The sequence below is a fragment of the Procambarus clarkii genome, chromosome 76, assembly GCF_040958095.1.
Source record: "Procambarus clarkii isolate CNS0578487 chromosome 76, FALCON_Pclarkii_2.0, whole genome shotgun sequence".
Classification (NCBI taxonomy): domain Eukaryota; kingdom Metazoa; phylum Arthropoda; class Malacostraca; order Decapoda; family Cambaridae; genus Procambarus; species Procambarus clarkii.
This window is the reverse complement of record NC_091225.1, coordinates 4,282,660-4,307,659: the sequence shown is the minus strand read 5'-3', so window position 1 is coordinate 4,307,659 and position 25,000 is coordinate 4,282,660. Positions and strand designations below refer to the sequence as shown.

The 25,000-nt window shown below is 43.2% G+C and overlaps 1 protein-coding gene across 1 annotated transcript in view; it reads left to right on the top strand.

Annotated features, from left to right (window-relative positions):
* Positions 1-25,000, top strand: part of LOC138357134 (glutamate receptor-like) — a 270,984-nt gene that overhangs the window by 219,898 nt on the left and 26,086 nt on the right. The window contains 3 exon segments of the mRNA XM_069313781.1: positions 11,933-12,169; positions 14,357-14,535; positions 24,202-24,273. Of these exon segments, the coding sequence (XP_069169882.1) occupies positions 11,933-12,169; positions 14,357-14,535; positions 24,202-24,273 (488 nt within the window).

Genomic DNA, 25,000 nt, shown 5'->3' with positions numbered 1-25,000 from the left:
TACCATTATATTGCTTCAGGAGGTTGACGTGGCACAGCTGGGTCTTCCGCCGCCTATCTGGAGTCTCTATCACATAATTATTATTATTCCTGCACTCTTTGACGCAGTAGGGTCCTGAAAATCTGTTTTGTAAAGGTGAACCTGGGATAGGGAAATAAGCAAGGACGAAGTCTCCCGGCTTGAATTTTCTTACTTTGCTGGTCTGGTCGTAATGAGTCTTCATTCTCACCTGGGCTTTCAATAGATTATCATGAGCAAAGCGGTGGACTCTCTCTAGAATGTGTTGAAGGTTTTGAAGAAACTGGGGCACATTCTGATGCTCACTGAAGGTGGCATCTCTGAGAGAGTCTTTGAAAGCCTTAAGGGGAGTACGGCACTTACGGCCGTAGAGCATCTCATAAGGAGATACTCCTAGGGACTCATTGGGGAGACTTCTGAAAATACACATTATTAGGTCAATCTGCTTATCCCAATCCTTTGAGGTTTCACTACAAAACTTTTTCAAGAGTGCTTTGATGGTCTGATGACTACGTTCAAGAGAACCCTGTGAAGCAGGATGATAGGGGCTGGACAATACCTGTTTGATGTTGAACTCCTCCAGTGTCCTTTTGAAGAGATCACTGGTGAAGTTGGTGCCACAGTCACTTTGAATCTCCCTGGGAAATCCGTATTGAGTGAAGATCTTCAGTAGATGTTTGATAACCGTAGCAGCCGTGATGTTCTTCACTGGAACTGCTATGGGAAATCTGGTGGTAGGACACAGGATGGTTAGGATGTAGGCGTTACCTGAACTGGTCCGAGGTAAAGGACCAACACAGTCTATTATGAGTCTGTGGAAAGGTTCCGCAGGCACCTGTATGGGAATCAGTGGTGCTCTGGGAATGGAGACGTTCGGTTTGCCTGCCATCTGACATGTATGACACTGTTTTACGTACTGTTTGACGTTGTTTACCATACCTGGCCAGTAGTAGTCTTGACGAATCCCATGGTAAGTCTTGTTGAAGCCGTAGTGGGAGAATGCTCCATGGGCCAGGTGTAGAATAGTGGGCCGCAGGCTGGTGGGAATCACAAGTTGTTCGGTGTTGGCCCAATCGTCCTCCTCCTTCAGTTTACTGGGTCTATATCTGCGGTAGAGCAAGTCGTTCTCTAGGAAGAACCCAGGAATACTGTCGGGTTGAGTCTCAGCCTGGAAAAACAATGGTGTTAAAGTAAGATCTTCCCTCTGCAACTTACGGAACTCCAACTTGGTCAGATGCGGGGGTAGTTTCTGAGGGTCTTGAGGGACAGCGGTAGCAGTAGAGTCAGCTGGCTGTGGACGTGCGGCTTGTGCACGGGTGGTCACGAGAACCGGAGGAGAAACTTTATCACTCTCTTGAACCTCTGCTGGAACATACTCGAGAATAGGATTACTTGGCACAGAGTTACACACCTGGGGTTTGTCCATGACGATCAGGTTGGTCGGTTGCAGGTCTTCTGCCAAGTCGTTGCCTAGGAGAAGTTGCACTCCAGGCATGGGAAAAGGCTTTTCCCTGACGGCGACTTGGACTTCCCCGTTCACGTAGGGACAATCCAGGTGGACTCTGGCGAGAGGGTATGGAGTGGTAGCAGTGAGGTCAGTGATGAAGACTGTTTCCCCGGTGTAGACTATGTTGGGCACAGCCGACTTCAAGATGATCGATTGTAGAGCCGCTGTGTCCCTCAAGATCTTCAATTTGAAACGTCCCTCCGGATTTGAACCGTTGGCAGAGACAGTTCCAGTATACAGGTGGTTACTGAAAAGAGAAAGATCATTAACATCAACACCAACATTCATCACAGGCTTACCGGACTTAGGAGGAGTTGGTTTGGGTCGTTGTTGGTCAGTGGTTCCCTTGTATTGAGACTTACCACACTTGTCTATGGTATGTCCATAGAGTCTACAATACTTGCAGTACAGTTGTGAACCAGCTTGATCGGGGCTCACCTTCTCGTAACTGTACCACGACTTCTTACTGGAGGATGGTTCAGGTGTCAGCCGGTGGATGAGGCTGTAAGTGTCAGCCGACTTAGCACACTTCAGGTAGTCGGTTTCTTCTTTATCTGCTAAGTAGAGGCGGACAGGAGGCGGCACACGTCTCAAGAATTCTTCAACAAGCATCAGGTTGACGAGTTCTGTAAAAGTAGAGACATGTGCTGCTTCCAGCCATTTCATGAAATACCTCCGTTTCGTGTTAGCAAACTCGAGGAAGGTAGTGGTACTTGCCTTCAGGTGGTCACGGAATTTCCTTCTATAACTTTCGGTGGAAAGTAGGTAGGCGTCCAACACTGCTTGTTTCAGAGTGTAGTAGTCATTCTCAGACGCCAAAGTACTGAGTGTGACTGCAGCTCTACCTGTAAGATGGACTCTGAGAAGTGTGGCCCATTGGTCGACAGGCCAACTGAGTTGATTAGCAAGGGTTTCAAAGGTGGTAAAGAACACATCAACTTCTGCTTCTACAAAGGATGGCATTAACTTACTTGCATGTGATATATTAAAACTGACGGGAAGATTGGCAGTAGCTTGCTGGCGTTGAGTGAAGTGTGAAGTTTCCAAGGCGATTTCGCGTTGACGACACTCTAGAGCCAGAGTCGCTTGTTGCTTGTCATGTTCGCGTTGTATTTCCAACTCGCGTTGTTTGGTTTCAAGCTGTACTCGTTCACGTTCACGGAGTAATGCGACCTCGCGTTCGTGTTCTTCTCTCCTCAAAGCAGCTTCACGTTCTCGTTCGTCTCTCCTCATAGCAGCTTCGCGTTCTTGTTCTTCCCTCCGTATGGCAGCTGTTCGTTCTTCAATCTTGGCCAGCTCTAGTTTGAGTTTCAGCGTTGCCAAATCAGTTTTATCTGCAATATAGTAAGTTTCATGAGTTTCAGAGTCTATCTTACCTTGCTCTAAATAGTAATCCAGCAACAGGTTGTGTAGGTCATTTTTGTTGGCTTGGTAGGGAACTTCTAGTTGATACTCATGTGCAAGAGTTTGTAATTCAGTCCTCTTGGCACGACTTAAAGTCCCTATTTCACCTGCTGGATTTGCACGGAAAGTTTGGAGACGAAACATGGTGAAATTAGCAAATAAAGGTACACGAATGTTTAATAATGAAATGTCAGAAACAGGACAACGTGGCAACTGGTACCTATCCTGTGTGATCTTTAACAATTAACGTTAAGTGAAAGATATTAAATCAAGGGCGCAGGAAATCTTGTACCCGGTACTCATGTAAGAGAATAAGGGCAAGAAAATCCTACTAACAAATGAAACAAAGTTTCGAAAACAAATGAAACAGTTAAATGCTTCAAAAGTAAAATTGGTAGTCCAAGGATGTAGGCATACCTTGCCAAGTCTCTAAAGGACATAAAGCAAGTTTTTCCCACTGAATTTAATATGATACTTACAGAATTAGCGAACTTTTGTGCTCTGAAAAAATAAACTAATTCCCTACCGTTGTATGTATCATCATCTCTGACTGACGTGTAGGGGTGCGAGGTGTCAACTGGTGACGAGAACTGCTGCTGAGGTCCCAATTCAGCAACTAAAGTTCGAGCTAGAGGAACTATGGCCCTCTTTGTCCTCCTACAGTCAGATTGCAGAAGATTGGGTACTCTTGACCCGGGGCAGACCACAGTACCAGGGTACCAATATGATGATCTGTCAGAATGAGAAATATTCAAGGGACATAGATGGTAAATACGAGTAATAACATGGAGGGAGAGATGACCAATTAAGAGTATGACTGAGGCCTACAGTCACCACGTAATCCAAAGTTGTCTCACCTTCACTATATGTTACTCTCGTAATGCACAATACACCGCACCTTATAAAAAATGAAATTGAATGAAAAATAGTAAAGCTACGTTAACAAAGTTAAATACGCTTACCATAAATTACCACTTATCACCAGTACCTGAGTGAAGCTCCCGGACAGGCCCCCATATAACTTGTGACGGTAACGCGTTGGTGTTCGGCTGTTTAAGGCTAGGGGTATGGCCTCGTCACATAGTTATAAAAAAAAAATAGAAAAACTGGAACTTCGTCTGTGGTAAGGTAAGGAGAAGACACACAAAACACAAGTAAAACTTTAACAATGAAATTTTAATTACGTTAAATAAATCAAACATGAAAATAATGCACAAACAAATTCTTATAATAAAATCAATGAATCAAAATAATAAGAATACTTAAATGACACAATGAAAAGTTACGTTAAGGCAAAATAACAAGAAGTGCAACACAAAAGTTAAGTGGGAGGTGCTGGAATATTGGCTTAAAGCCACCACCTCTCTCAGTACACGCTAACGTCTAGCTGGGAGGAGTGCTGGCTACGAAAGCACGGAACATTCTGAGGACTGATGTTGGGGCGACCCCAGACATCAGGTAGTATTGGGGGCGAGTGCAGGTGCAGCCAGACCGGCGACCAATCAGCGGAGCCGTAGCGATCAACGGGTAGTTTGGTGGTTGGAGTTCGAACAGGTGGCTGGTTGCATACGTTTCTGCTCACCCTGGCAAGCCTTGCTGGTGCTGGTGTTGTTGTCGTTGTTGGACATTTCTTCCATAGTCTTTTTATATAATTGTGAAGACGTAATTTTGGAGGGAAGAGCAGGCTCAATCTCTTGAAGGAGATTATCGTCACAATATATATATATATATATATATATATATATATATATATAAAAGTTTGTGAGGGTACCACCTCTGGTGCCAATGTGGGGACCCATAGCCTCGGAGAAGAAAATAAAAAGTATTCAGAGGAGACCTTGTGGTTTCTCACTGAACCCTAATATTATCTTCTCCTACCACCCCCATTCTTTTGTATGTACACATATATATTTACTTTATTTGAACTTTGTTACAAACAAGGAGTTACATAAGGGTTACAAAGATGGTTATCATAGGTTGTCGAGTTCCTCCAGCTCCTCAGATGGCGGGCAGGAACCCTGGATGCAGTGCGCATTTCCCCTCTGTATCGCCACACTGAGGCTCTGGAAAAGAAAGCTTGCAGCTCTCGGGTCCCTTGTTGTTTCAATGAGCCTAGAACCCAGTTCCTTCAAAAAACTGGTAGCACTTTTACCCCAGGCGCCAAGTGTCTCAGAAGCAATGGGGACAAAATTGTAGTGGTAATCCAGTTCTCTATACTTACGGGATTTGGCTGCTTCCCTGTGGGTGGCAGCGCCACCTGGTTGCGCAACACTGAGGTTATTGTAGGTGTTAGCCAGGGTTGATACGCACGTGTAGTCCCATACCAACTGCTTGCCATTCTTCCAGGGGTTCACTGTGATACCATCCGGGCGACCAATAAGAGCATCAGAGTTACGGGGCGTTAGGTAACGGGGCTCTCTTTCAGCTGGGCATCCAGCTGTGGTGAGGCTCCTCTTGATGATGTCGTTAACTTCACTGTGCCTCGAGTGCCATCCCCCTGTGCTTTGGCAGAGTAGGCTATGGTGGCCGTACCTGTCAGCCACCACCTCGCCGTAAATACACCTATATCTGGTGTGGATTGGGGCAGCAAGGCGGAGGGCCACAGCAATTCGGAGGGCGTGTGGTGTGAGATGCGTGCCAGTTGCCGACATTGGGGTTGCTAACAGGAAATCCCCTGCATGTGGTGCTGCTACTGCTGTGAGGCGAGCAATGTCATGTTGTGTTGTTGCAGCACCCAGGCACTCTGCAGCAACTTGGTCTACAATGGGACCATCCCATCTGAATTGCTTGTGGGCTTTTGGGGATGGTGGTTGAGGTGATTGGCCTGCTCGAGAGGCCCACTCTGTGGCACAGCGTGTAAAATTGGGATCATGTACACCTGCCAGCTGATGTAAGTGGGCAGGTAGAATTTCCTTCACAAGTTCGTCGGATGCTGATAAGGAGGACAGGAAGGCTGGAACAGCGATTTGCGTTGCTGTTCGAACTCCGAGGCCCCCAAGTCTTACGGGAAGAGAGGCTTTTTTCCACTGTAGGTCATCGAGAGAGAGGTTAAGGGCTTTTTCTAGCATTGATTTCAGTAACCGGTCATACTCACTTAGTTTTTGGCTACTGTAAGATGGTGAACACCTCAGAAAGTAGGTTAACCTGGGGATGGACAGACATCTGGTGATGAGGTAGAGTGCATCATGAGCATCAATATCCTCAATCCTCCCATCCATCCTCTTAAGGTCGGCGATTTTCTTATCAAGGACCTCATCGATGGCTTTCAACCCCAGGGGAGCTCCTAGGAGTGTGCTGTCTTCAGGTTTGGTTTTATGGATATTTGGCAGAAGACCCTCTATTCTCTCTACGATGCCCTGGTTGGAACATATTATTTCACATTTAGAAGGGTTCAGGGTGAGGCCTAAAACTGCACCTTGCTCCTGGATTTTTCTGATGTCCTCCAGGAGGGAGTCTTGGGAACCAGCTAGGGTACCATCATCCAAGAACCAGATGTTAAGCTCGCTGGACAGGACCTCTGTGACTTGTTTGATGACTAAGCAGAAAAGGAGAGGAGCAAGGGGGTCACCCTGTTGGACGCTTACTCGCGAGTCAATTTCGTGTTCGCCAAAAAGTAGCTTAAGATCCATACTGTAGCATGAATGTACAAAAGGGTAGAGGGAAGGGAAATGACTATGAACCGCACGGAGTACAGCATCCCTCCGCACCAAATTGAAGGCATTTTTGAAATCTAGCTTGATAAGGGCCTTTTCGTCTGTGATGTTGGCGATGAAGGCTCGAGCTGCATGGGCTGCCGCCTCACACCCTTGTGGAATGCCAAACCCGAGCTGTTTTGGCTTCAGCATGTTGGCCGCTGCATCACTAACTGTTCTTGCAGCTGCCTTTGCGACGAGACGCCGGAGAGAATTGCCCACAGCTATTGGCCTTATATCCCTCTGCAGGAATATTTTCTTGAACTTCTCTACACCTTTTAGACAACACTTCCTTGCTAGCAGTTCCTCTTTCGCGATTTCGCTCATGAAAACCACCTTTATCATTCGGTCTCTGTCCTTGTTGTACTTTCCAAGCCTGAAAACCTTTACAACATTTCGCTCAGCTCCCTCCATCCTTACCTCTTTAAGGATCTCTTTAATCATGTTTTTGTCCTTGTCTCTCCGCTCCTTTGGACTGGTCCCTGTTTGTTCTTCAATGCCTGCTACTACTACTGCTCTATTTCTCTCTATCAGCCGGCTAGTACATCTAGCTGCTTCCTGAGAGGAAGCCACTTCCATGGCAACTTCCTTAACCGCAGACCTAGCTTCAGGGCTCTTTTTAAGCATTTCAGCAAATGAGATCTGGGTTGTGGTGGTCCCCTCCAGAGTAGCATTCCCATCTCCCTGGGGTACGGTTTGCGCTTGATACTGATTGCGCCTGACACACACACACACACACACACACTTGTGTGTGTGTGTGTGTGTGTGTGTGTGTGTGTGTGTGTGTGTGTGTGTGTGTGTGTGTGTGTGTGTGTGTGTGTGTGTGTGTGTGTTTGTGTGTGTGTTGTTAAATATGAATGAAAGGGTAAGATTAATGAATCTAAGACGAATCTTCTCAATATTTCTTACGTTTTTCGTTACTCTCGAGGGTAATTAAAAAATTAAATCTCCAAAGTTCATTTACACATTTTTATTTATCGTTTGATGCGAATAAGCGTTTAGGAAGAGACTATTCATATTTTGAAAGACAAATTTTTATGTACTCCATTTCATGCTTATGTTTGTTTGTGGGTGAGGTGCTATGACAAATGTTTTTATGTCAGGTGATAAAACACAAACCAATGGGTAATCATGGGGTAAAGATAATTTTGCATAGAACACAAATTATTGCGTATTTTCTCTTTTTGTTTGTGTGTTGGTTCGGGGTCTTGAAGTGGGTAGAATGTAATTATTTGTTATTTGGCTGTGGATTGCTGGTGTTTACTTCTTGATGTGTAGGGCCTCGCTGATGGCGAGCCTCCTGCTGTCCCTGTATCTATTAATAGTTTCTGTGTTGCTTGTTCAGATTTCTCAGGTGATAGTCTGGTTGTGTGAGGAGATTATACGCTCCTTGATGGAGCCCTGTTGTTTGTGCATTGTTCATTGCCTAGAAAGAGACGTTGTTGTCTTGTCTATATACTGAGATCTTTGGGGCTGACAGTCCCCAAGTGGGCATGTGAAGCCATAGATGACATTAGTTTCTTTCAAGGCGCTTTGTTTGGTGTCTGGAGAGTTCTTCATAAGTAGGTTGGGCGTCTTTTTGTTTTTGTAGTAAATTGTCAATTGTATCTTCTGATTTTTGTCTGTGGGGATAACGTTCCTATTAATAATATCTTTCAGGATACTTTCCTTCGTTTTATGAGCCATGGAAAAGAAGGTCCTGGAAAACAGTTTGATATGGGGTACATGTGTTGTGTTATTGGACTCATCAGAGGTTGCATGGTGTTTCACTTTTCTTTTAAAGATGTCTTCAACCAAACCGTTTGAAAAGCCATTGTTGACTAGGACTTGCCTTATCTTACAGAGTTCTTCATCGACCTGCTTCAAACCAGAGCTGTGAGTGAGAGCCCCGTCGACATAAGCATTGACAACACTCCTCTTGTACCAGTCAGGGTAGTAACTATTGGCATAAGGCACATTCCTATGTTCGTTTCCTTAGTATAGACTGCAGTGTGGAAGCCACGATTCTTTTCCATGACCGTTACATCTAGAAAGGGCACCTTCCCATTATTCTCCACCTCGTAAGTGAAACTTTACACCGAATTTTGCTCGAATGGCTCCTTCACCTGCTGCAGACGTCTGACATCAGGTTCCTGCATAAAAATGTCATCAATGTACCTGCAGTATATGGCGGGTTTCAAGTCCTTGTCAACTAAGACCCTCTGCTCTATAGTACCCATGTAGAAGTTCACAAACAGGACTCCTAGGGGAGAACCCATGGCGACTCCATCTACTTGCTTATACATGTGCCCATCGGGACTCAAGAAGGGTGCCTTTTTATTGCAGGCTTCGAGTAACTTTCTCAGTATGTTCTCTGGTATGTCTAGAGAGGTGCAAGCCGGATCACGATACACTCTGCCCATCACCATCCTGATTGTATCGTCCACCGGCACGTCGCCTGTAGTGTCCCTCGTTACCCTTTAGAATTTAGTTTGGTCGGAGAGGATGAGGTTCATTTTTGCCAGATATTCATCCTTTTTTCAGAATAACGTATATTGGCAACTTATCACCTCTCCTGACGACCATCTCCATATTTTCACGAAGGCCCTTAGCTGCCGCTTTGAGCTCAGGGGACAGTATGGTGATTCTGTAGTTACCACGAATCTTTCCTCCCTCTGCAATAAGTTCAGCTTGCAATGTGTCTTTAGTGGTAACCTTCTTTTGCTTCTCGATATCGAATATGTCGTCCAATAGGATCTCCCACTCCACTTTCCGGGCCATCTCACTTGGTCTGGACATAAAAAAACAGTTTATTCCCAGATTTAAGAGAGTGATTTGGTCCTCAGTGAGGTTGATTCGAACAAGATTTAAGATGCTATCACTAGGTCACCATAGGTCCTCCGAATAACGTTGTCAGTTTGTTGATGATCCTGGTTTCGGTGCTGTGGCGATGTCGATCTGCAAGATCTTCGAGGTTTTGTTGGATTCAAGTACGGAGGTCTTCGTCGATGTTGGTGTGTTTCCATTAATCTGTAGCATGAAGTAGTTGCGTCTTGCTATCGTTAATCTCATTTTCCGCTTTGTGTATCTGATTTCGAATCAGATCTTGGCGATATTTTATCTTGAAAGCTTGGTTTCTTGCTGCTGGGTCGTGTGTTCTAATATTAGTATATTTTGGTAGCAGTCTTTCTTACAAACATATGTTGATGAATATGACCGAAAGAGTAATATTAATAATACTATAACGAAACTTCTCAATATATCTTTCGTTTTTCTTCACTGTTGAGGGAAGGTGAAAAATTAACTCTCCAAAGTTCATTTTTACACTATACCATAATCTGACGCCTGGGAATGCATTTCACAAGGTACACCTTACATTTTCAAAGATAATTTTACCATGTTCAACATCGGATTATATACACTTTGGGTGAGGTTGAGGATGAATGCCTTAACAATTGGGTATTAAATATATCAATGAATAAATGGATCAAAGGGGTGTTAATGAATAAATAGATCAAGGGGGTGTCAATGAATAAATGGATCAAGGGCTATCAATGAATAAATAGGGTAATTGGATGCGGTGTCTGCGTTGGCTCTGGGTCTTGAAATGGGCAGAATGTAATTATGTGTTAGCTGGTTGTTGACTGGTGGTCTGGAATTCTTAATATGTAGTACCTAGCTGATATCCAATCTCCTTCTGTCGTTATATCTGTCGATTATTTCAGTGTTGTTTGTCAAGATGTCTCTGGTGATGATCTAGTTGTGCGTGGAGATTACATGTTCTTTGATAGAGCTCTGTTGTTTGTGCATTGTTTGTGCCTAGAGAGAGAGAGAGAGACGTTGCTGTTTTGCCTATATACTGAGATCTTTAGGGCTGACAATCCCCAAAGTATGCATTTGAAGGCATAGACGACGTTAGTCTCTCCTAAACCGCTTTTCTTGGTATCTGGATTGTTTTTCATAAGCAAGTTTGCGGTCTTCTTGTTTTTGTAGTAAATTGTTAGTTGTATCTTCTGATTGGTGTCAGTAGTGATAATGCTCCTTTCAATAATATCTTTTTTCGGTTTTAATGGCCGTGGAAAAGACGTTCATGTAAAACAATCTAAAAGGAGGTACAGGTGTTGTGTTGGTGAGGATAGGTATGTTAGCACTATAGGTATGTTGACAACATAATAGTGCAGGTACCTGATGTCAGTCGTTTGCAGCAGTTGATGGAGGCATTAGAGAAACATTCCGTGTTACGTTTCACTTATGAGATGGAGAGTGATGGGAAGCTGCCCTTTCTAGATGTAACAGTTTCTGAAACAAATGGAGGCTTCCATACTGCAGTCAACACTAAGGAAACGATCATAGGAATGTGCCTTAATGCTAACGGTGACTGCCCGGACAGGTTCAAGCGAAGTGTTGTGAATGCCTACGTCGACCGAACTCTAACTCACAGCTCAGGTTGGAAGCAGATCGACGGGGAACTCTGTTGAGTAAGGCAAAGCCTGGTCAAAGTTATAAGAAAACCAAATGGAGCTCTGACATGACTCAAACCAGCAAATGAGAGAATCCAGGCAACTGAAACAATCCACTGAACCAGCGTGACTTAGAACAGTTACTCAAACGGATTTCTACTGAAGTCATAGTCTGGAGGCCCTTCCTGAAGCCAGTCCAAATTTTACATATGACCCAGCTAATCACCGGGTGCAGGCAAAGTAGTTCATCTACCGGATGCTTCAATATCAGATACTCGGAGAAATCACACTAACGTGATATATCAATGATAACATTAACATCAGAAAATTTTAATTTTCTCCATTTATATCAAGTTAGTCTGATTTCTGTATATCTGATGTTTGAACGTATAGATGACCTAAATTCCCTACACCCAGGTGATTGGGATCATACGTAAGTTGATTCTCTCATTGAGATATATATTACAGTATTGCTATTTCACAATATGTTAGGATAGGTTAGCCTGTTGCTGGCTAGTATCTAGCTAGCGAGCCCTATAATGTGGTTATGAGCTACCTAGAGAGTACCATGATGTTGGCTAATTGCGACCTAGTGAGCACCATGATGTGGCTAACTAGCAAACATCAGGATGTGGTTAGTAGCTGCCTAGCGGGCACCATCATGTTGAGTAGTAGTTACCAAGTCAGCAAACACAAAACGAATCCACAACATTTTAAACATTATTATAACAGTGAAACAATGTAATAATTATAATTTTTTTTAGTTATGCTGTATTTTTGCTGGGGGTGCCATAACCAAAGACTTAAGTATCCATGCCGTATTTTAACCATCACACCATGTTCTCTTACAACTGATGGCTTCACTTTACCAGGTGTTGGTGGGGACGTGGCTGGTGTTCTGTGTGGTCATGATCACAGGATATAGCTCCTCATTAATGGCACACTTGACGATCGTGGGCAAGACCACACCCCCGGAAACCTTCGAGGACCTCGTATCTCGGGACAACTGGAAGTGGGGCATAGAATCTTATATCTTGCATGGTGTAGTTATCTTGTATTTCACCAAGCATTCCGACCCTGTCGTAAAGGAGATATACAGAAAAATGCAGGTCAGTAAACTTTGTACCCGATGCCTGTCTAATACCTTCTGCAAAAACAGCCAAAATGACTGGTATACGAAAAATATATGAATGCAGTTAGTAATTAACTCTTTCATCAAATAAATGCAATTAAATCATCTAATAAAAAAATTGTGAATATCACTTTAGCTCTCAAATGCAAATAACTCACTCATGTAAGTCTTAAATTACTACATTAGTTGGGTAAAATATGAACAAGTTTTGCTAGTAAGCCAAACAAGCTTAAAACATGTTCGGTGAATCTCAGAAGTACTTGTAAAGTGTGACCTGTTTACCAATGGATTGTTAGAGTAGTCCAACACGACAACTGGACTCTTCACTAAAACTGGAAGCAACATATGCACGTAGATGAGTATATAATGAGCTCTTTAGCTCTTAATTTTAATCACTTTAGATTTTATTTTAAGAGCTTGAGCTTTAATTTGTAAGAAATTTATTTTTTTTTTAAAGTAAGAGCTCACTTAATAATATTTAGCTCTTTATTATAATCAAATTTAAAGTAATAGATACTGATAGGTAAAAAAAAATGTACTTGTCTTATTAACCTAGTTGTAACTGACAGCAATTAAGCAAACCTCCAATGCTTGATCAAACTACGGTATCTAGTTCTCACTTTTTTGCAAAATTCCGATGATGCGTGAGAAGGAAGAGAAGGGGGAAAACATTCAGTTTCCCCCTAACAATAACGTAATAGCTTTGGGACCCTGAGGTCAAGGTAGGGAGAGAGAGAGGGGGAGGGTCTCTCTGAACATAACCGCTTTACTGACAATCGTAGCAGCAGCACAGAAGACATACAAATCATGTTAGCATTATTTGAATCTAAATCACCTAGAGTATATAATTTGTACTACTTACCTTTGATATAATTTCTGTAAATAAAAACGCATATGTTCGTTTGTTCAAAGACGCTAATCTCCAAAAGTTCTTCACCAACTGCTTTGAAATTTTCACACAACGTTCCATTTACATCCGAGCGGGTTTTTATATACATATTATATAGATGTCACGTCTGTGACGGGAAAAAACATTTTTTTTAACTGTGTTTTTCATTTGTTTTCATGCGAGGGAAATCTTTGAAACTCTTATAACCGATTGCTTTGAAATTTTGACACAACGTTCCATTCAAACACGCGAGTGTTTTTATATACTACTATATAGATGCCACACCTGTGACAGGTAAAAACATACTTTTTTTGAAAAACAGCGCCGTCTGTTGCACGTAAGAGCAACACATGCTACACTAAATATCTTATGATTCCATTTCAGTGTTTCTGATTGCATTGACAAATTGAATTTTTATAGATTTCGATTTATTTTCATTTTGATTTAAGTATTTTATGTGACATTGCATTGTAATTGAGCTGTGTTGTTTACCGTACCGTTCATTTCGTGTGTATAGTATATTTACTTTTTTTCATTTTTTCCATTCCGTTTTTTAACTATTTTTCTTATATTTCAGTGATAGCAACAACAGATCATTTGATGTTCCCAATTTTCTGATGGGAACATCAGATCACTCGGGAATGCATCGGACGAGAGAGTGGGTAATGGTGGAGAGGACGAGAGAATGGGAGTGGGGGATGGTGGGAGAAGACGAGGGGACAGGGGAAAGGATAATGGTGGGGAGGATGAGGAGACTGGGGAGTTGGGGATGGTAGGGACGAGGGGACAGGGAAATGGAGAATCGTGGGAATGTTAGGGACGAGGGGCAGGGGAATGGAGAATCGTGGGAATGTTAGGGACGAGGGGCAGGGGAATGGAGAATCGTGGGGAAGACAAAGGAACTGTGAAGGGGGGGATGGTGGGGAGGACGAGGGGATGGCGGAGGGAAGAATGATAGGGAGAACGAGCGGACGGTGGAATGAGGAATAGTTGGGAGGCCGAGGGAACAAGGGTGGAGAGAATGGTGGAGAGGACTGGGAGGCAGGGGAAGGTTGCTGTGGCTCAGCAATGCACATGCATTGCTGAGCCACAGCAACTCGTGGCCAGGTACAGATAGTTTCATAATAAAAAACAAATATCGTCAGAGAAAACTGCATTTAATTACTCTTAGGAATACTAGTAATGTGTTTTACACATATTCAAGTACACCTTATCTGTTATATATTATAGGTATTGTGGACATACAAATTTTTCATAATAAATTCCACCATTCAGGTATTGACGATAACGGAGGCGCTGGAGAAGGTGAAGAAAGGCAGGTATTCATTCCTAAGCAGCAAGCATATCTTCAGCATCACTGTAGCCTCCCGTTACGCCGACAAACAGGGACAAACACCCTTCTACATCAGCAAGAATGAAATTACAATATATTTGTCCTTTGGATTGGGGTTTAGGTAATTTATTTGTTTCAGTGTTGTGTTAACTCCCAGATGAATATGACCATTGTTTTGTGTGGTTGAGTGTACCATCCATCTTCTCTTGTCATTATGAGAGGATAGTTGTTCTGGCCCTGTGTTACAACCCCCACCAATATTGTGGGTAAAACTGACGTGTAAGATTTATATATTTAATTATTTATATTAATGAATATAGTATTTTATGTAGTGATTTCTTTTTACGTTAATTTATTTTCGATAGCGGTCTGTATGATGTTTAAAGTAGACTGTATGTTTAAAATTTCATAAAATTTTTTGAATTTTAATGGTAACTGGTAAAAAAAGCACAGAGAAATTTTACTGGAAGAGACCTAAACATTCTCTCTAATGCGTTATTTGTGGTGTCCTCCGAGGCAGAGGGTCCCCTTCTTCCAGCCAGAGGTGGTACTCCAATCCTTATTATATATATATATATATATATATATATATATATATATATATATATATATATATATATATATATATATATATATATATATATATATATATATATATATATATATATATATATGTGACCGAAAAAGTAAGATTAATAATTCTAACACGAATTTTCTCAATCTTTTGTACATTACGCTTCACTGTTGGAGGTAAATCAAAAATCAATTCTCCAAAATTCATTTTTATTTCTAGTCTGACGCGACACGGGCGCATTTCGTAAAACTTATTACATTTTCAAAGACTTTAGTTCACAAATACACAACTGAATAGAACTTACGTATCTCCGATTTTATATCTACATTTGAGTGAGGTGGAAGGGGTGATGTGGCATTAACACAAGACAGAACAAAGTGTGGTATTAATAGGGTATTAATTTCATCAACCCAAGACAGAACAAGAGTATTAATAGGGTATTAATTTCATCATCACAAAACAGAACACGAAACAATGGATATTGAATAGAAGTGTTTGTAGAAAGCCTATTAGTCCATATTTCTTGATGCTTCTATATTGGAGCGGAGTCTTGAGGTGGGTAGAATATAGTTGTGCAATAATTGGCTGTTGATTGCTGGTGTTGACTTCTTGATGTGTCTCGCAAACGTCAAGCCGCCTGCTATCGCTGTATCTATCGATGATTTCTGTGTTGTTTACTAGGATTTCTCTGGCGATGGTTTGGTTGTGGGAAGAGATTATATGTTCCTTAATGGAGCCCTGTTGCTTATGCATCGTTAAACGCCTAGAAAGAGATGTTGTTGTCTTGCCTATATACTGGGTTTTTTGGAGCTTACAGTCCCCAAGTGGGCATTTGAAGGCATAGACGACGTTGGTCTCTTTTAAAGCGTTCTGCTTTGTGTCTGGAGAGTTTCTCATGAGTAGGCTGGCCGTTTTTCTGGTTTTATAGTAAATCGTCAGTTGTATCCTCTGATTTTTGTCTGAAGGGATAACGTTTCTATTAACAATATCTTTCAGGACCCTTTCCTCCGTTTTATGAGCTGTGGAAAAGAAGTTCCTGTAAAATAGTCTAATAGGGGGTATAGGTGTTGTGTTAGTTGTCTCTTCAGAGGTTGCATGGCTTTTCACTTTCCTTCTTATGATGTCTTCGACGAAACCATTGGAGAAGCCGTTATTGACTAGGACCTGCCTTACCCTACAGAGTTCTTCAGAGTGAAGAACTCCTTCACTCTGTATATATATATACAGAGTGAAGGAGTTCTATATATATATATATATATATATATATATATATATATAGAATATATATATATATATATATATATATATATATATATATATATATATATATATATATATATATATATATATATATATATGTCGTACCTAGTAGCCAGAACTCACTTCTAAGCCTACTATGCAAGGCCCGATTTGCCTAATAAGCCAAGTTTTCCTGAATTAATATATTTTCTCAAATTTTTTTCTTATGAAATGATAAAGCTACCCATTTCATTATGTATGAGGTAAATTTTTTTATATTCGAGTTAAAATTAACGTAGATATGTAACCGAACCTAACCAACCCTACCTAACCTAACCTAACCTATCTTTATAGGTTAGGTTTGGTTAGGTAGCTGAAAAAGTTAGGTTAGGTTAGGTTAGGTAGGTTAGGTAGTCGAAAAACAATTAATTCATGAAAACTTGGCTTATTAGGCAAATCGGGCCTTGCATAGTAGGCTGAGAAGTGCGTTCTGGCTACTAGGTACGACATATATATATATATATATATATATATATATATATATATATATATATATATATATATATATATATATATATATATGTCGTACCTAGTAGCCAGAACGCACTTCTCAGCCTACTATGCAAGGCCCGATTTGCCTAATAAGCCAAGTTTTCAGGAATTAATTGTTTTTCGACTACCTAACCTACCTAACCTAACCTAACCTAACTTTTCGGCTACCTAACCAAACCTAACCTATAAAGATAGGTTAGGTTAGGTTAGGTAGGGTTGGTCAGGTTCGGTCATATATCTACGTTAATTTTAACTCCAATAAAAAAAAATTGACCTCATACAAAATGAAATGGGTAGCTTTATCATTTCATAAGAAAAAAATTAGAAAAAATATATTAATTCAGGAAAACTTGGCTTATTAGGCAAATCGGGCCTTGAATAGTAGGCCAAAAAGTGAGTTCTGGCTACTAGGTACGACATATATATATATATATATATATATATATATATATATATATATATATATATATATATATATATATATATATATATATATATATATATATTGTCAGGGGTACGTCGTTAAGTGAGTGACGGTGTTCAAAAACTTAATCCCGAAATCCTGGCAGGATCGCAAATGTCGGGGTTTACCTTAGCTGTAAGTATAAGTATAAATGATTGTACATAATATCCTGTCAACGTTCGCCAACGTCGGGGTGTCTCTTCTCCCTTCTGACATCACCAAGTAGTATTAGCGACAACTGTTACTCACCGTAGCCCTGTGGGTCTTCACTCAATCCTCGCGGCGCCACTGTCGCCAGGAGAGTATCCCAGTCGATCTCCAGCTGGCCTTATAGCCAAAGTCGAGTGAGAACACAGTTTGCTCTCTCCCCAACCGTGTGCCTGCCCAGAGAAGGGTTCTACATTCCAACTGCAAGGTCGCCAACTGGTGTTTCCCGTGTCCAGTAACACGTCAGTGGTATTGTGTGATTGTGGTACTAGTGGCAGAGAGCTCACGCGTTAAAAGTGGTCACAGGCAGGTATGTATCTCTATCACTCTCACTCTTTCCAACTGTTCTATAGCATCAAGATATGGAGAGATAATACAAACGCGAAGGTAGTTTTGTATTTTACTTAAAACACACAAGGTAGTATATCATTTTATGATCTCAGCCTGCAGGAGAAACGAGTCTCCCCTCTTGAGAGTTATTCAGCAAGCCTGACCTAACCGGAAGGTCTAGGAAATATGGAGGTGATAACACATATGTAAAATTGTTGGTTGGATTTAAATAACAATTTGAGATTATGGGCAGTGAAGAAGAAAACAGATAAAGGACTGGTCAGGAGATGTGGACAATTTGCTGGAGTCGTGAGGCTTGCTTCTGGAGGGCTTTGACCTCACTTGAGGCCAGACATAGCAGGGGGAAAGCTGTGCTCCGTTTGAGCTCCCGTCAGAAAGGAACCCCTAGTGATATATCTCCAAGAGAAGAGAAGTGTGTAGACGTGCCAGCTGTAGAATCGAGCTGGGAACGTTGTGGTCTCAAGTACTGGTCGACGAGGAGAGTATTAAGCCGCCCAGAGACATTTTCGTGGGCTGTGGAATCGCCCTAACCAGGCTCCGTCAGAGGGAGGAGCACCCTCGACGAGACAATATGTGGTAAGCACGATTTAAGCCAGTTCATAGTGATTGCTTGTAGTTGGTCGTGTGCCCAGCGACAGTAGCAATGTTTATTGATGAGTTAGAAATGTTTTGGTAAGGCAGGAAGCCTAAAATAAGAGAGTGGAGAGGGAGGAACACGGAGTGACGTCCATCCCCTCTGAGCGCTGGCAGGTGACTGAGAGCTCCCGATGGCAGAGGCCCCTCCCGGAGTGAGTGAGGCCCGCCGGGCGAGGTGGAGCATGGACCCGCCCAACGGGGGAGTCCACTCTCACAGTATGTAGAGGACAGATAGAGGTTGGAGGCAAACATATTGTGTGATTATTTTTGTTTATGTGTTAAAGGGGAAACATTTTTATTGGAGTGTCGATGGGTTGCAGGTTTGTCTTTGGGGAAGAAGTTGCCGAGAACTTCGATGGCAGCACAGAGGGAGTAGTTGATGAGACTCAAAGGAAGTGGAGGAGAGGACCTCGAGCTGTGAGGAGAAACAGTGAAGAGGAGTGTCACGTGTTTCTGTAGAGGTGGTGAAGCACCATAGTTGTTCGAGGAAACTTCATGGTGTAGCAGCCAGGAGAGCTGTGGAGGACCCTAGTAGAGGTAGTGAAGCACCATAGTTGCCCAAGGAAAACTTCATGGTGTAGCAGCCTGGAGGAGCTGCAGAGGATCCTGGTAGTTAAGCCCGGAAGAACCTGAAGATATCAGGGTAGTGAACTTCCAGATGTGGAAGGGAGGTTCTAAGTGATCACTTGTAGGGAGGTGATAGAGTGTTTGTCATTAGCGTGTAAGACGCAGTGAAAGGTGAGTGATAGTTTCCCATTTTTGTACCAAGGTGTTTATACTGAAGTATCGAGTTACAGTCGTAGGCTGGATTACCTAAAGTTGTATGTGTTCGAGGACTGATAGGGTGATCGATTGATCATTGTTGTGTATCAATGAACATTTATACTGATATACGTTATTGCATTCACATGCTGATTTTCCTTGAACATGTTTATAGATATATATATTCTCTTGCTGATAGTGCAACATTATATTATTAAGACTTGATCTACTTGAGGAGGTTGATAGCATCAGGTGGTGAATCAGAAGGTAGGATACCACTTGATAAGCTGATGATAGATGGTGTTGAGTGCAACCTGACTGAAATAGTGTAGAGTGTAGGATTCATTATTATTATATGTGCGTATGTATTGTGTATGTGCTTTGTCCAGTTAATGAATTTGCTGGTGTTTGCCCTTGTCCTAGTAAGGCTTCCCAGGAAATAGTAAAGAAGGAGAGAGAGAGAGAGAGAGAGAGAAAGAACCAAGAACCACCGCTGTGGACAGGGTAGGACGGAAAACTAGTAAGTCAAAGGGGATTGAGGAGATCATACCACGTAAGGAGAGAGTGGGGAGTCACAGCGGCTCGAGTGGGTGTGTGCACGTGACAACGAGGCTAAGTGTTGGAGCCGCATCCCCTAAACGTGTGACGTTGAGCCCCTCTCCAAGAGCCAGAAGCACCCAGTGTGGTCTCCTAGTGAAGTACAAGCACTCTACCGAGTTGTGGGTTGGGTTGTCCAGAAAGAGGGATCAACAACGACGACAACACCACCAACCAACACGCAAACTATAATAAATTGGGGGCCTGTGTCCGGGAGAATTAACTGACACACCCACACCTTGTCCAAGAGTGGATTTGTACACCCCTTGCTGAAATAAACTGTGTTACCAAAGGTGTATATTCTCTCTCTTGGGAAGACTCACAGGACAAGATGGATAAGGTGCAAGCATTTGTGGACTCAGGCAAGCCTGAGGACTTGGAAGGTTGCACGAGGGATCAATTGAAACAAATAGCAGAAAAATGTGGCATTAGGTTGAAAGCATCTAAAGTAGCTGGGATGAAGGATGAGATCCTGAGGCAGTTAAGAGCCAAAAGTGAAGCGGCAGAACAAGGAGCCCAAAAAGGAGCTGAAAGTGGAAAGGAGGATGATTGGCAGGATGAAGAGAGATCCCAGGGATCGAGTAGGAGCAGCAAGAGTAGCCGCAGTAGCAGGAGTAGCCGAAATAGGAGCTTGGAGAGATTCCAGTGAGAGCTCCAGATGCAGCGTGAGGACAAGGAGAGACAGTTCCAGCTGGAAAAGATGAAATCAGAACTCCAGATGAAAAATTAAGCCGAGAGGGAAAAAGTGAAAACCAGGCTGGAAGTAGAGAAAGCAAGACTAGAGGTGGAAAAAGAAAAAGAGAAAACCAGAATGAGGGAACTGGAGTGGGAACAGGAGAAAGAAAAAGAAAAAGCCCAGGTCGAAAAAGAAAAAGCCCAGGTCGAGAAAGAAAAACAGAAAACGAAACAAATGCAGATAGAAGCGAACAGAACCTTGGCTGAACAAAGGATCGAACATGGGTTGCCAGAGAGCACCACCCAGGTATCACACTCACCAGATGTTAGGGTTAGGGAAAAGGACATTCCGTTGTTTGTTCCTGAAGAGGCAGAGAGCTTCTTCGAGCATTTTGAAAAAGTAGCCAGTATCAAGGAGTGGCCACAGGAGGAATGGACCCAGCTGGTCCAGTTAAGATTGACTGGTGCAGCCAGAGAGGCATACACCCAATTGTCACTAGAAGAGTGCCAGAATTATGCCACAGTAAAGAGCAGCATATTGCGCTCGTTTCAGCTAACCCCAGAAGCTTATAGGAAGCGCTTCAGAGAGATGGTGAAGGTTGGAGTGTGTACTTTTGCTGAGACAGCAAGGGATCTGGAAAGACGATTCCAGAAGTGAATTGAGGCTGCTGGAGTTGGATCTTACGCTGACCTGAAGCAACTGATGGTCATGGAGAAGTTCTTGGAGATGATGCATCCCGAAACAAAGTTCAAGATCCAGGAAGCAGGGGTAAAGGATGTGAAAGATGCCGCAGATAGGGCGGATATGATTACTGAAGCATACAAGAGCTTGAGGGAGAACAGAGTGAGAAGCGAGGCGAGACGCAGCAATTGCAGACCCAGTGGAGTCTGGGGCGGAAGAAATTATGAAAGACCCAGAAGAGTCTGGGGTGAGAAGAATTTTGATAAATGGGCAGATAAAAGTACCCTAAAACTCAGAAGAGTAGGTCGCGCACTTCGTCTGAAAGTGAAGATGGAGGAGCTAAACGAGAAACTGATCGTTATCCAGGAAATAAAGAGTCCAGTATAGCCCCCACAGAGTGCAGGTAGTGTGCCTGGCCCGAGGAACTCTCATGCGAGTGGGCAAAGTCAGAGCCACTCTGGTACATATAGAAGAGACTTTTCCCAGGTGAGGTGTTACAATTGTAACGGAGCGGGTCACGTGATGCGAGACTGTCGGCTGGGCAAAAGAGTTGTGACCCTGGCCATGTGTGACCCCCGAAGTAAATATACTAATGTGTTCCAAGACAAACCACAGAAGGTGAACTTAGTGAACGAGAGGTATAGGCCGTTCATGAGTAAAGGTTGGATCAGTGTAGGAGGCCAACCTGAGGTAGAAGTGGGTATCTTAAGGGATACCGGAGCTAATCAGAGCTTGATTACGAGAAGCCTGATTAAGAATGATCAACGATTAGCTGGCAGTGGGAAGATGAAAGTGTATGGGTTATTGTCTGAGAGTGACATGCCCGTTTGTACTGTCCAGCTGAGGTCAGAATATGTGTCGGCAGGGGTGAGGTTGGGAGTGTGCCCCGACATACCTATTCCAGGAGTCCAAGTGATCCTGGGGAATGACTTGTGCGGGACAATGGTGTTGCCAGGAGTCGTAGCGGAGACTGTGCCAGAGGAGTGCCTAGAAGGCCACGGCACAGGTGGGACACCTGAGAGTGTGAACCTGACTGACATCCGAGGAGATGAGTCAGGAGACCGCCAAGCCATTGAGTATCCTGTCTCGGTAGTGATGGAGGCAGAGGTGGCCGACAAGGAAGACGCTGGAGATGATGAGACAGTTTCGATTAAACCGGTAAAGATATCGACTTTGATATAGCATGGCTGTTTGATGAAGGTCCAGCCCAGGAAAATGATGTCTTGGTGAGGTCAAACGTGAAGATGGCCCAGCCGAAGAAGAATCATGTGAAGAGAGCGAACCTGAGTAGAGCCCAGACTGCTGAAATTAAGAGTCGGAAAGTGAATGCAACTGTGCTGAGTAGAAATGAGGAAGGATGTGGACATACTGAGTGGTCCACGAGCACAGAGGCATATGGATAGTAGAGTTAAGTTGTGGGAGATGTCAAGAGTTGGCATGTTTCACAGAAAACGTGGAGGATAGTGGATAGAGATAGTGAAGAGTAATAGCCGAGAAAATGAAAGGAGAAGAGACAGTATGTGTGGAGAGATGCTCACGAGCACTCTAGGAGATGTAAAGCGACATGTACGGTCGAGTGCTGTTGGATGTAGTACAGTGCTCGAAGAAACTTTTAGGGATCAAAGAAGAGTTGAAGGAGAAGAAAGGGAGTGGTATAGAGGTGAGAAGTGTGGGAAGAGGATGATGATACAAGCATGGAGGAATAGAAGAAAGCCGAGGACTCGATGGAAGTCAAAAAGGATGATGTCTCGGATAAATGAGGAGACGAAAGGGAGAATCGTCGGTGAAGACGAGGGAGTGAAGTATGATGGCAGGAGACGAAAGTATAACGGCAGTAGATGGAAGTGTGAAAACGACAGAGGAGGTACAGACAGTAGACGTCTGACTCTGGACGTGAAGAGAGGAAACGGAGGGTAGAAACAATAAGTAGAGTGGACCGATGGAGTGCAGGCGTCCAAGGAGGACAGCCTAGCCAAGAGGTGCCAGAGAAGTCAGATCATTTATGAAAAGATCATGTTTCTGGAGAGTTGTGAGCCGGATGTTGCAAGGTGCATCGAACTAATTGTAGACTCCTAAGGGAGTATATGGGTTGAAGAACGAGACAGTGTGGTGGCGGATGTATTATCCCGAGCTTTGCCACTGGAATAACTCTCAAAAATAAGGGGAGGGGAGTGTTATGATCTCAGCCTGCAGGAGAAACGAGTCTCCCACCTTGAGAGTTATTCAGCAAGCCTGACCTAACCGGAAGGTGTAGGAAATATGGAGGTGATAACACATATGTAAAATAGTTGGTTGGATTTTAATAACAATTTGAGATTATGGGTTGTGAAGAAGAAAACAGATAAAGGACTGGTCAGGAGATGTGGACAATTTGCTGGAGGCGTGAGGCTCGCTTCTGGAGGTCTTTGAAATCACTTGAGGCAAGACATCGCAGGGGAAAGCCGCGCTCTGTTTGAGCTCCCGTCAGAAAGGAACCCCTAGTGATATATCTCCAAGAGAAGAGAAATGTGTAGACGTGCCAGCTGTAGAATCGAGCTGGGAACGTTGTGGTCTCAAGTCCTGGTCGACGAGAAGAGTATTAAGCCGCCCAGAGACATTTTCGTGGGCTGTGGAATCGCCCTGACCAGGCTCCGTCAGAGGGAGGAGCGCCCTCGATGAGACAATCTGTGGTAAGCACGATTTAAGCCAGTTCATAGTGATTGCTTGTAGTTGGTCGTGTGCCCAGCGACAGTAGCAATGTTTATTGATGAGTTAGAAATGTTTTGGTAAGGCAGGAAGCCTAAAATAAGAGAGTGGAGAGGGAGGAACACGGAGCGACGTCCATCCCCTCTGAGCGCTGGCAGGTGACTGAGAGCTCCCGACGGCGGAGGCCCCTCCCGGAGTGAGTGAGGCCCGCCGGACGAGGTGGAGCATGGACCCGCCCAACGGGGGAGTCCACACTCACAGTATGTAGAGGACAGATAGAGGCTGGAGGCAAACATATTGTGTGATTATTTTTGTTTATATGTTAAAGGGGAAACATTTTTATTGGAGTGTCGATATGTTGCAGGTTTGTCTTTGGGGAAGAAGTTGCCGAGAACTTCGATGGCAGCACAGAGGGAGTAGTTGATGAGACTCCAAGGTAGTGGAGGAGAGGACCTCGAGCTGTGAGGAGAAACAGTGAAGAGGAGTGTCACGTGTTTCTGTAGAGGTGGTGAAGCACCATAGTTGTTCGAGGAAACTTCATGGTGTAGCAGCCAGGAGAGCTGTGGAGGACCCCTAGTAGAGGTAGTGAAGCACCATAGTTGCCCAAGGAAAACTTCATGGTGTAGCAGCCTGGAGGAGCTGCAGAGGATCCTGGTAGTTAAGCCCGGAAGAACCTGAAGATATCAGGGTAGTGAACTTCCAGATGTGGAAGGGAAATTCTAAATGATCACTTGTAGGGAGGTGATAGAGTGTTTGTTATAAGCGTGTAAGACGCAGTGAAAGGCGAGTGATAGTTTCCCATTTTTGTACCAAGGTGTTTATACTGAAGTATAGAGTTACAGTCGTAGGCTGGATTACCTACAATTGTATGTGTTCGAGGACTGATAGCGTGATCGATTGATCATTGTTGTGTATCAAGGAACATTTATACTGATATATGTTATTGCATTCACATGCTGATTTTCCTTGAACATGTTTATAGATATCTATTCTCTTGCTGATAGTGCAACATTATATTATAAGACTTGATCTACTTGAGGAGGTTGATAGCATCAGGTGGTGAATCAGATGATAGGATACCACTTGATAAGCTGATGATAGATGGTGTTGGAGTGCAACCTGACTGAAATAGTGTAGAGTGTAGGATTCATTATTATTATATG